Source organism: Seriola lalandi, unplaced genomic scaffold (genome assembly GCF_002814215.2).
Source record: "Seriola lalandi dorsalis isolate HSWRI2012SDOR001 ecotype SW California unplaced genomic scaffold, Sedor1 jcf7180002054692, whole genome shotgun sequence".
NCBI lineage: Eukaryota > Metazoa > Chordata > Actinopteri > Carangiformes > Carangidae > Seriola > Seriola lalandi.
The window spans coordinates 593756-603435 of record NW_019525245.1 but is presented as its reverse complement, the minus strand read 5'-3'; the positions used below and the strand labels follow the sequence as shown (position 1 = coordinate 603435).

At 40.4% G+C, this 9680-nt stretch overlaps 1 protein-coding gene across 1 annotated transcript; it reads left to right on the top strand.

The window, feature by feature from the left end:
- Positions 1 to 4046: 4046 nt before the first annotated feature.
- On the top strand, positions 4047 to 9574 carry ankrd33ab (ankyrin repeat domain 33Ab). The gene is made up of 5 exons (XM_023423463.2): positions 4047 to 4288; positions 5213 to 5521; positions 5619 to 5748; positions 6081 to 6221; positions 7333 to 9574. Exons 2-5 carry the CDS (start codon positions 5261 to 5263, stop codon positions 8175 to 8177), a joined length of 1377 nt encoding a protein of 458 aa, XP_023279231.1. The 5' UTR covers positions 4047 to 4288; positions 5213 to 5260; the 3' UTR covers positions 8178 to 9574.
- The last annotated feature ends 106 nt before the right edge of the window (positions 9575 to 9680 follow it).

Below are 9680 nucleotides of genomic sequence, written 5' to 3'. Positions count from 1 at the left end.
GTTTTGAGTGAAATGTCTCAATGACTTTAGGATGCAGTGTCACACAATTTGATACACACATTTATGTCCTCTTCAGGGAGATGATTTTGGTGATCCCCAAACTTTTTATTTAGCACCATCATCAGGTCAAATTTTTTATTTGTCCAATATTTTGGTTTATGACCAAACACTTGCAAAGCCAATAACGTTCACTTTCAATGGATCATGGGATAATGTACAGGGTAGGGAAGAAGAGAAAAAAAATACAATATACTTCTACTACACAAAGTTATAGTTTTGTGAGTGAGAGAGAGAGAGTGAGAGAGAGAGAGAGAGAGAGAGAGAGAGAGAGAGAGAGAGAGAGAGAGAGAGAGAGAGAGAGAGAGAGAGAGTGTGTGTGTGTGTGTGTGTGTGTGTGTGTGACTTTAAAAAACTGAAAATGGATAATTTAAAATCACTCTTTAGTTGAGCTGTCCACCAATCATTAATATATGTAAACTGTACAGAGATGTCACCAGTTGACATCAGTTCATTTTAAGGGGTCAGAAACATTGGAACCACTGTTTAAAGTGAAGAGGAAATTCAAAACATCCATGGAAAATTCACTTGACCTCTGCTGCAAATCAGGCGTGTGTGCACAAATATCATTGCAATTCCTCTGCAAGTGTTTCTCTGTGTGTAAGTGACTGTGTAAAGCTTCCAGTAAAACTTTATAAAAACAGCCTCAATGATTCAGTTGTACTGACACTTGCAGATCAACAAAGATGATCGATCATTAAACTGGCAAAGGACCTTCTGCTCTAATCAGCAGTGCAGCTGCTCTTTCTTGTTACCACAGGTACCAAAGCATTTCCTCTGCTGTGGACAAACCAACATGTGGAAATATCCAGCAAACGACAAACTGAGCTGGCAGGATAGAAGCAGGCCGATTTAATCTCAAAGCAAAGATTAAGTATTCATGACTAGATGATCTTCTGTGTACAGCTGTCCAGGCTCGTGGCAGCCGGTAGTGTGAGTCAAGGAGATTTATGCATAAACTCATACGAACCCAAACAAGGACAAAGTCAGCGAAGAAGAAAGAAAAAAAAATACATAAGAACTTGCCTCCAATACAGCTGCTGTTTCTATGAGACACGCGAATATTACACAGTTCCACGCAGACAGTTACACGGTCATGTCACAAGTTGACCAAAACAACCCTCGAATCTCAATCCACCGAGGACAGATTACAGCTACAAAAACATCAAAATGCTCTTGCTCTCTTTGCCATCAAGTTAAGCTTTTAAAAACTCTGCTGAAATGATGATCCCTGTGAGCTGAAAAGCACTGATCTCCCCCACAATGTAGGATTATTGTATGTGCATGCATGTGTATGTGAGCGTGCAAATGCCTAATTAGTCAATATCTAATCATCAGGCCAAGGACATGCGTTGCTTTAAGTGTTTTAAATCTTAAAGTCATCTGTGATGTTTTGAGTGCAAAGTGCAACATGTTCAGTCAAATCTCCGACGTGACGACTGTTCTTCTTTTCTGTCAGATAGCTCCCCACTATGGGTGACATAGGAAGTGCACACAGCAGTAAACTACTGTATTTCCCTGTATTTGCCGAAGACATGGGAGCAGCAGATGAACCCACAGTGTTACCTTTGCATCCTGCAGCCACACCGGATTTCCTTGTCCACTTGAACTGTGTCCTGATGTCCTGATTGTTTTCAGTGGACAACAGTTTCTCCCGGCTGGTGTCTGAAATCTTATGAAAAGGACAGACGAGAGTAAGTGGGTGAAGCAATGAACAAAATAAGTTGAAATTTAACATTTAATTGTGGCTCTATTTGTGATGTGTTTGCCTGATAGGTTTAAGGGTAGGTAGAACAGAACAGAAAAAAGAGATGGAGCTAATTATACCACTTGTCTACTCTATTTCACCTTTCTCTCCCCACCCTTCTGTCTTTCCTATTTTTGCTTCAGTTTAAGTGGTTTTTTATCTTATCTGTGGAATTTCTCTGAGAGGACGAAACTGATTGGGAGACAGCACAACATCAAACCAGAGGGTCAAAGAAGACTAATGCTGAAGAATAAGTCAGGCTTCATATCTAGTTACTGCCATACAAAAATGTCCTTAAATGACTCAAAGACCTTAATGAAGGCAAGATAGTTGAAAAAGTTTGTGGGATGAATTGACGAAGAATTCTGGAGGTTGTTCAATTCTGATGGATTTGCATCCAAAACCTGAAAAAATGGGAAGCACTTCCAAAAAATGTTTCTATAACAGATTATTTCTATAATAATAAAAAAAATCAACCCTATATTATATAACTTAGCTTTAGATTCATATTTACAAGGATAAAAATCTAATTATGTTACTATGCACAACATATGGTACAGATAATCGGATACAACAAAATGTAGCATGCATAAAACACACAGTATGCATCCTACTCAATTACATTTCACATAATTTCAGAATATATTCCCATATGATTATTATGAGCAGCCCATGTTGTTAAGTTTTTAGCAGTTATTGCCATCACAACATTTGAACAATGTAGGACTCATGAACCAAAGACACTCACTTTATCAACCCTGTATCCCAGAAGCTGTTCAGTCCTGCCTTGCACTTTGGCCAAAGTGTTCATTTTGCATCCCTTGCTCTTCTGTTCTCCTTGATTTGTACTAATGTGGTGTCCCTTTTTCTTCACCTTAAGGTCTATAAATTCTGTCTCATTCCTCTCTCCTCATTCAAGCATCTATGCCTGATTCATTGGTTTTTGTTTGATAAAAAGGCAGAAAACAAGTTGAAAAGGCTTCAGAAAAAGATCCCTGCTATCCTGCTTGACGTCCAACAGAAGGACAAAAAGAGACAATTTATGTTTTGCACCAGATCCTTTTCTCTTCTGGGCAGATGAAGACAGCTGGTCAGTTGCAGTGTTATGTGTCCTCAGGCCCTTCAGCATAAGAAGGGGGCAATCTGTCAGGACAGGTCCAGCCACGTCCCACAGGTTCCATAGACTCATTTCAGTTTCTGTGACCATTCCCAAAGCAGGAGCTTTAACTAACCCAACTAACTAACTTATTATCATAGGAAAGACCTGATTGTACCATCATCTTTTTGTTATTTGTCCTGATTTCAGCTCCTACACTCTGCACTGAATATAGTGAAATTCTCATAGACCTCACTTTAGAGCACACAGAGGCATTTCACATTTAATTAATGTCAATACAGTTTGTTGTTTGTCATATCGAGGACAAATATAACTGCTCATCAGTTTCACCTCATGAGGACCACATTATAAAGGCTAAGGTCTGAGATTAGAGCCTGTGAACAGTGAGATCCCCACCCTGTGGTAAATCTGAGAAACACCATCACTCAACCTCGGCTGCAGCCGTCGTTCAAACTGTTCAAAAAGTTTTGTTGCCGCTGTCCTGTTTTAACTATTGAGTTTGTAATTCTGACCCATCTGTTGAAAGCACGTTGGTCACCTCTGATGGGATTTGATTGTCTGCTGGTCAGTCTTAACAACTAATTAGATTCCTCTGTCTTAAGCAGCTTATGGTAAACATTTTATACATTTACAATTGGATTAATGACTTATTTGTGGATCAAACACTAACACTATACACGGTTTCTGTGTTTTAATAAGAGAGTTTTGCATGAAAGCATCATATGTGACGGGAGACAATGTGTGGTTGTTGTTGGCATGTCACTGTTGTTCCACCTTCAGGATTTCTCTTCCATGTTTTTCTGTTTATGTTCGCGTTTATCTTTCAAATAATGATGATGATTTGTGCCATCATGGTGTGGGTCAGATGTTCCTATAACTGTTTATCAGACAGTTGTAACAATGGAAATCCACTTATATTCCAAAATAAATACATAACAGGAGAAAAACGTCAACTTCAAGAAACTCTCTTCAGTTTAGCTAATTAAAGAAAAAAGGGATAAGTACCAGGTGGTACGGAAATCACTAGTGTTGTGCTGAAAGATGAAAATGGCTAGAGCAGTAATCCTCTCCATAAAGCTGTTGTAAGTGGGATGAGCTAAGCACAGGAGCTGAACACACAGTGTCTCTGTGAAGACTCTGTGAAGACTCCTCCTCTCAGTTTTATGTCATCACGACAATATGTGGGATGGAAATGGGTAAAGTACCTCTATTTACAGGCCCAGGAGAAAAGTGTGACCTCTCGGCTGCTCAGAAAACACAGTGGGAGTGATAGAAGAAGTCAGAACTCGAGGAAGTCAATACTCATCCACAAGAAGCCACGGAGCTGTGACATAGAGAGATTTACAGCTGTTTGAATACCCTCTATGGTAAGTGTATATTCTTTATGTTGATATATCAGTGTCAGTTAGTTTGTCATAGTGATTGTACATACATTATGATTATGGATGCTGCAGTTCTCACTGGTTTTCTTCTGTTTAATGAAACTGAGCTGGCCTCACATGTCTGTACTCAAAGATTCTTGAACGTTTATCATATGAAGACATGATTTCTTGTACAACACGTACATAACGGGTAATGATTGGGTCGTGAAAACGTTTGGAAAACTACTGTCAGTGCTCCCCTTTATAGATGTCAAATATTCCTAAATCACAGTTCTGTTGTTTTGATTTCACAGAAACACTTATGTTCTACTGTACACCTTTGTTTGTGATGAAGCGCCCAATATATGTCAGTTTGAAAAACACGCACAAAGAAAAAATACTGTATTCATTAGTTTTGTTCGTTTTTAGCCATTTTGGCCTCAGAGAGTCAAAACACGAGTTGACCAGGGCCACATGTGACTGGGGTTATTCTGAGTTGGTTTGTTCCTCATTTAGCTCTCCTGTATGTTCAACAGGGGTTTTAAATGCTGATCCAGTTACTCAACAGTAAAGGCACGCTGAGCACATATGGCCACGCCCACTCCATGACACACAGATAACACATTCATAATCCCTGACTGACAGACTCAGCCTTTGTCAATGTGTCAGAAAGCTAACTTTTGATCCGTCAGATCTGAGGCCTTACATATCCAGTATGTTGTGATTCACCAACAACTTTACTCCTACAGTGAGGAGATGATTTTAACTTGGCATTATGTGTAATTACGGAGAGATTTCCAGGGAGGAAAAATTCATCCTTGCTGAGTTTCCATCTCTAAAGCACACCTGATTGCACCTTTGTTGCTATAGACAACATCCAGTAGTTTCTGCCCAACTGGTTACTATTTTCTATTCTATTTTCTTGTGTAGATGTAGCCAAAGGACACAGAACCATCTTACCTGTTCTGTTGTTGGAAGATGGCCACTGCAGCAGAGGACCCCCACCTGGGCTCAGGCCCCGATGAGGACGACGTGTCTCTGTCAGGGGGCGAGTCCGATTCGGACAGCATCCTCTCTGATGACTCGGTGCTTCCAGACTACAGGCCGGAGACGAGTAATGGGCGTGCAGCATCAACACTGTATCAAGCATGCGCCCGTAACGAACCTTTCTCTCTACGTAAAGTTCTGGAGAGAGGGGTCACAAAAGAAGAGGTCATGGAGCTGGACATCAACAGCTGGGTGAGAGTCTAATTCATGATTGTAAAAATTCACACACAAGCTTTGGCACGATCTGATATCTTATGGTATTGTCACTATCATTGGCTATTACTAACAGAATGGCTTGATGGTGGCCTGCTGCAAAGGTTTCGTGGACATTGTATATGGGCTTCACAACTGTCCCTTTATAGACATAAACCACCAGGACAACGAAGGCAACACTGCACTGATGATTGCAGCCCAAGCAGGTAAGTTGCACCTACACACAGGACATTAACACAAAATTTTACTTAATGCATACAGTAAAGGTTAAGTTTAGTAGATAAATATATAGTAGATATATATAAAGTGCAACACAAACGACTGAACAGCCTCAAAAATGTTGTAATTAAATAGTGGTAATTATCATCTATAGCATTATGTGACTTATATAGACTGAGAACTGTAAAGCTTTAATAATTTAATTTGATCTAGATGAACCAACCAATCCCACATAATATCTTCATCTGAGCAGCAGAGCCAGTTTTCAAATGTTACACATCTTCTGACACAATGCTGATCTATCTCTCCATCTCTCCAGGTCATATCAACACAGTCATGTATCTCCTAAACTACTATTCTGGTATAGACACGGAAATAAAGGATTGTCGTGGTTTCACGGCCCTCATCAAAGCTGCTATGACCGGCCGCAATGACGTCGTGGCTGCCCTCGTAATGGCCGGTACGTGAGAGCAGGGTACAGCTGTGAACTTTTCTGGCATAAATGCTATCAATGATACATTACTTTCTTTCATGCACATCGTAAATACTGATTAATAAATTAAGGCACAATGTATCCTCTTAAATATTTTGGTTTGACATTCATTTTGATCAATTTCTTTCAAAATGTGCATATATCTTTTGGAAAAAATACATTTTAAGACCTCAGAAGCACATGAACAACTCAGCCTCACATTTTCTTGCTCATAAAATAATGTTTGTCACAGCTAAAAGACATTGTATATTTGCACTTCTCAGATGACTGTTAGAACTCTTTCTTCCCAGGATTTAAGGTACACAGAGGGCCCCATTTTAACACAGTTCTGGCTTATTCATCCACCGGTGAAATAACCTTTGACTTTTGACAATGATGTACCCATATAGAAGCTGCTGTACTATGATATTAATAGATCTTTTTTTTGAAACCCTGACATTAGCTCATTAACCAGGACTCCTATAGCTCAAAATGAACAGTTGCAGCACTGGTGGTGAGAATAGCCTGCTAACTCTGTTTGCGAGTGAATGTGCCAGTGACGCCAGACCGGTTTAAGGGATCATTCTGAGGTCATTATCCAATCTTAACACAACCCCCAGTAATCACTGATTTACTAGTCTTGCAGGCTGGTTGTAGATTAGCCACTTGCAGAGCTACTTTTAGACTGCACACGTTTCCTAAAGTCTCTGCAACTCATCATTTATTGTTCAACACTGCAGCTAGGGCTGGACAATATGACCTGTGGCATGATAAATTGTGACATTTACAGTAATAACAATATACGCATGTATAAATTTGGCAGCCCAGTCCAGCTGGACTTTTGGACTATACTGTGGATTGTTTGGACTGTTGGTTGAACTCTTAATTAGAAGTCCCTGCATGCTAGTTTATCGGCGAGGCTTACAAGGATATTTCCCTGTAAACTAGAATGAAGCCATTGTTAATGTTATTAATGACACCAAGCCCATTGGTCAGCCATGAGAAAGGCCAAAGGGCTCTCCGAATCACTTTAGAAAAAGAAGCTGAAAAGAAGAAGCTTATTCACTTTTAAATTAAAATGAACCCTTGTTTTTTCCAGGGGCTGACATTCATGCAGTAGACTCTACAAAAGGAAAATGTGCTCGGGACTGGGCACTGAAAACAGGTCGTTATGAGACCTTGCATCGCCTCCGCCGCCTGAATATGCGACCGAAAGCTGAGCAGTTCTGTGAGAGTTATGTCCCTGAGTGGCCTGAGCTCAAGGAGAAGGTAGCCAAGGCCATAGCTGAGAAAACCGCAAGGGAAAAAATTACCCAGCATATAAAAAATACCTTTGGATTCAGAATTCCTCGTGACCCACAAGACAATGGGGTCTTCGACCACATGGTGCGCATGACCACAAGCATCCATAGTCCCCTAATTTCAACTGGATGCCGTCCACTCTGCCCAACAAGCCCTCCAGAGGTGGGGAAGAGGCGGCTGGCTGTACCGGAGCTGGTGAAGAAACACCCAGATAAGGAGCTAGAAGAGAGCTCGGTATGCCACAGCAACGGCTCCGTGTCACACATCATTCCCACAATCCACTCTGCAGAGTCCATTGCTACCAGGTGCTGCACCGACACAGAGCGGCGAGGAAGCATCCTCTCACTGGCCTCCACCAAAGTCGCTACTACATTTATTCCCCGCAGTATGGCAAGAAGGAACAGCGTGTTCCCCTCTGGCTGCATCCCCCAGATCAACATCAGCAGGCCTACAGAGGCAACGCCAAAGAAAGAAAAGAAGAAAAAGAAGAAGAAGGAAAAGGGATTCCTGGAACCCCCCAAGTGGAAGTACAAGGAGATCAAGGACGAGAAAAAGAGGGAAAAGAAAAAGGCTGAGAAAGATAAAGCAGAGAAAGAAAAGGAGAAAAAAAAGGAAAAAGAAAGCAAGACGGCAAAAAAATAGTTGGTTGAAGAAAGGGCTCTTGGTAAATGGTAAATGGACTTGCACTTACAGTATATAGCCCTTTTCCAGTCTTACTGACCACTCAAAGCGCTTTACAATGCTTACGCATTCACCCACTCACGCACACATTCATACATCACACTGATGGAACAGCCATCAGGGGCAAATTGGGTTTTGCTATCTTGCCCAATGACACTTTCACACGCGGACTGGAGGAGCCGGGGATCAAACCAACCACTCTCTCTAATTAGTATACGACCTGCTCTACCTCCTGAGCCACAACCACTGCCAGCCCCCACCCCACCCCCCCACACAGGCACAGCTCTTCTGCTTGAGAACTATATCATTTTGAAAATGTGTTCAACTCAGGGACTGAAACTGAAACCAAATATCTTGGAAACATTCAGCGAATACTGACCATATAACCTAAAGGGGAAATAGGTACAAGAGGAAATATTTTTTCCTTCGTAAGACTGACTGACAGAAGACCTCAAATGAGAACTGTAAAGACTCTTCAGGAGGATTTTTGAAGCTTTTAGTCTGTCTAAAAGTTTAGACAAATATTACATATATTTTGAGATATAGAATAGAAAATAAAGTTTATTTTTCCATTAATATATTCAAAATTTATAGAAATAAAAAAGACGATGATTATGATACAATGCATAAAATCCCTGTTTACCGATTCAGGTGCAAAAGCATTTCTAGTATCTACCTCATTGTTCAAATAAAACACAGAAAGGTAGACACATACTGTTTGTATACCTGCATATCCAAAAGTCAAATTTATCCCAGATGTTAATTTAGAAACATATAGCTATTCCATAGCCCATTTGTGTTCTTATATAATATTGTTGTCTTTGTTGAATTTGTTGTAAGTTAACTTTTGTAAATAGGCCAAAATCACTTGTAAATACTGCAAACACGCATCAACATGGAGGATCTGTTTAATCCTCTCACTCAGTTCATTCAAGTTTTATTGCCATTTTCTTATACTGCCAATAACACATTCATATGATGTTTTCAGCTTTTATTAACTCTATGAGTGCATGGATTCAGTTTGCTTGAAATTACAAATAAATATAGGACAGTGAAAAATTAGCAGTTCGTTAATCAGTTTTAAAGCTGCAATGGTCAATATTTTTACACTAACAGTGGATCAAATGGGGGAACCCCGTTAGCTCACCTCACCTGTATACCATTAAGGCCGAGTCCTTGTCACAGCTGCATGAGTTCAAATCTGGCCCAGGTCCTTTGCTGCATGTTATCCCATGTCTCTCTTTCCCCTAACTTTGATGTGTCTCTCTTGCACTCTCTCCACTTCTCTATCATAATAAAGGCACAAATGAACCCCCCAAAAATGACTTAAAATTAAAAAAACAATTGATCAAATCAAAGTGTAATGGGAAAGGTGTCATTTGTCGTGATGGAGGCAGACACACTTTTACCACCTACCTCTGCAGTCTCTATCAAGTGGATCAAGTATTTAACACTGTTTTAGCT

Bases quoted from the DNA above. Each gene is read 5' to 3' on its own strand.
- ankrd33ab (XM_023423463.2), top strand. From the start codon at position 5,261: ATGGCCACTGCAGCAGAGGACCCCCACCTGGGCTCAGGCCCCGATGAG. The intron at 5,522-5,618 runs GTGAGAGTCTAA...TATTACTAACAG, and splicing joins AGCTGGACATCAACAGCTGG to AATGGCTTGATGGTGGCCTG. The intron at 5,749-6,080 runs GTAAGTTGCACC...CCATCTCTCCAG, and splicing joins GATGATTGCAGCCCAAGCAG to GTCATATCAACACAGTCATG.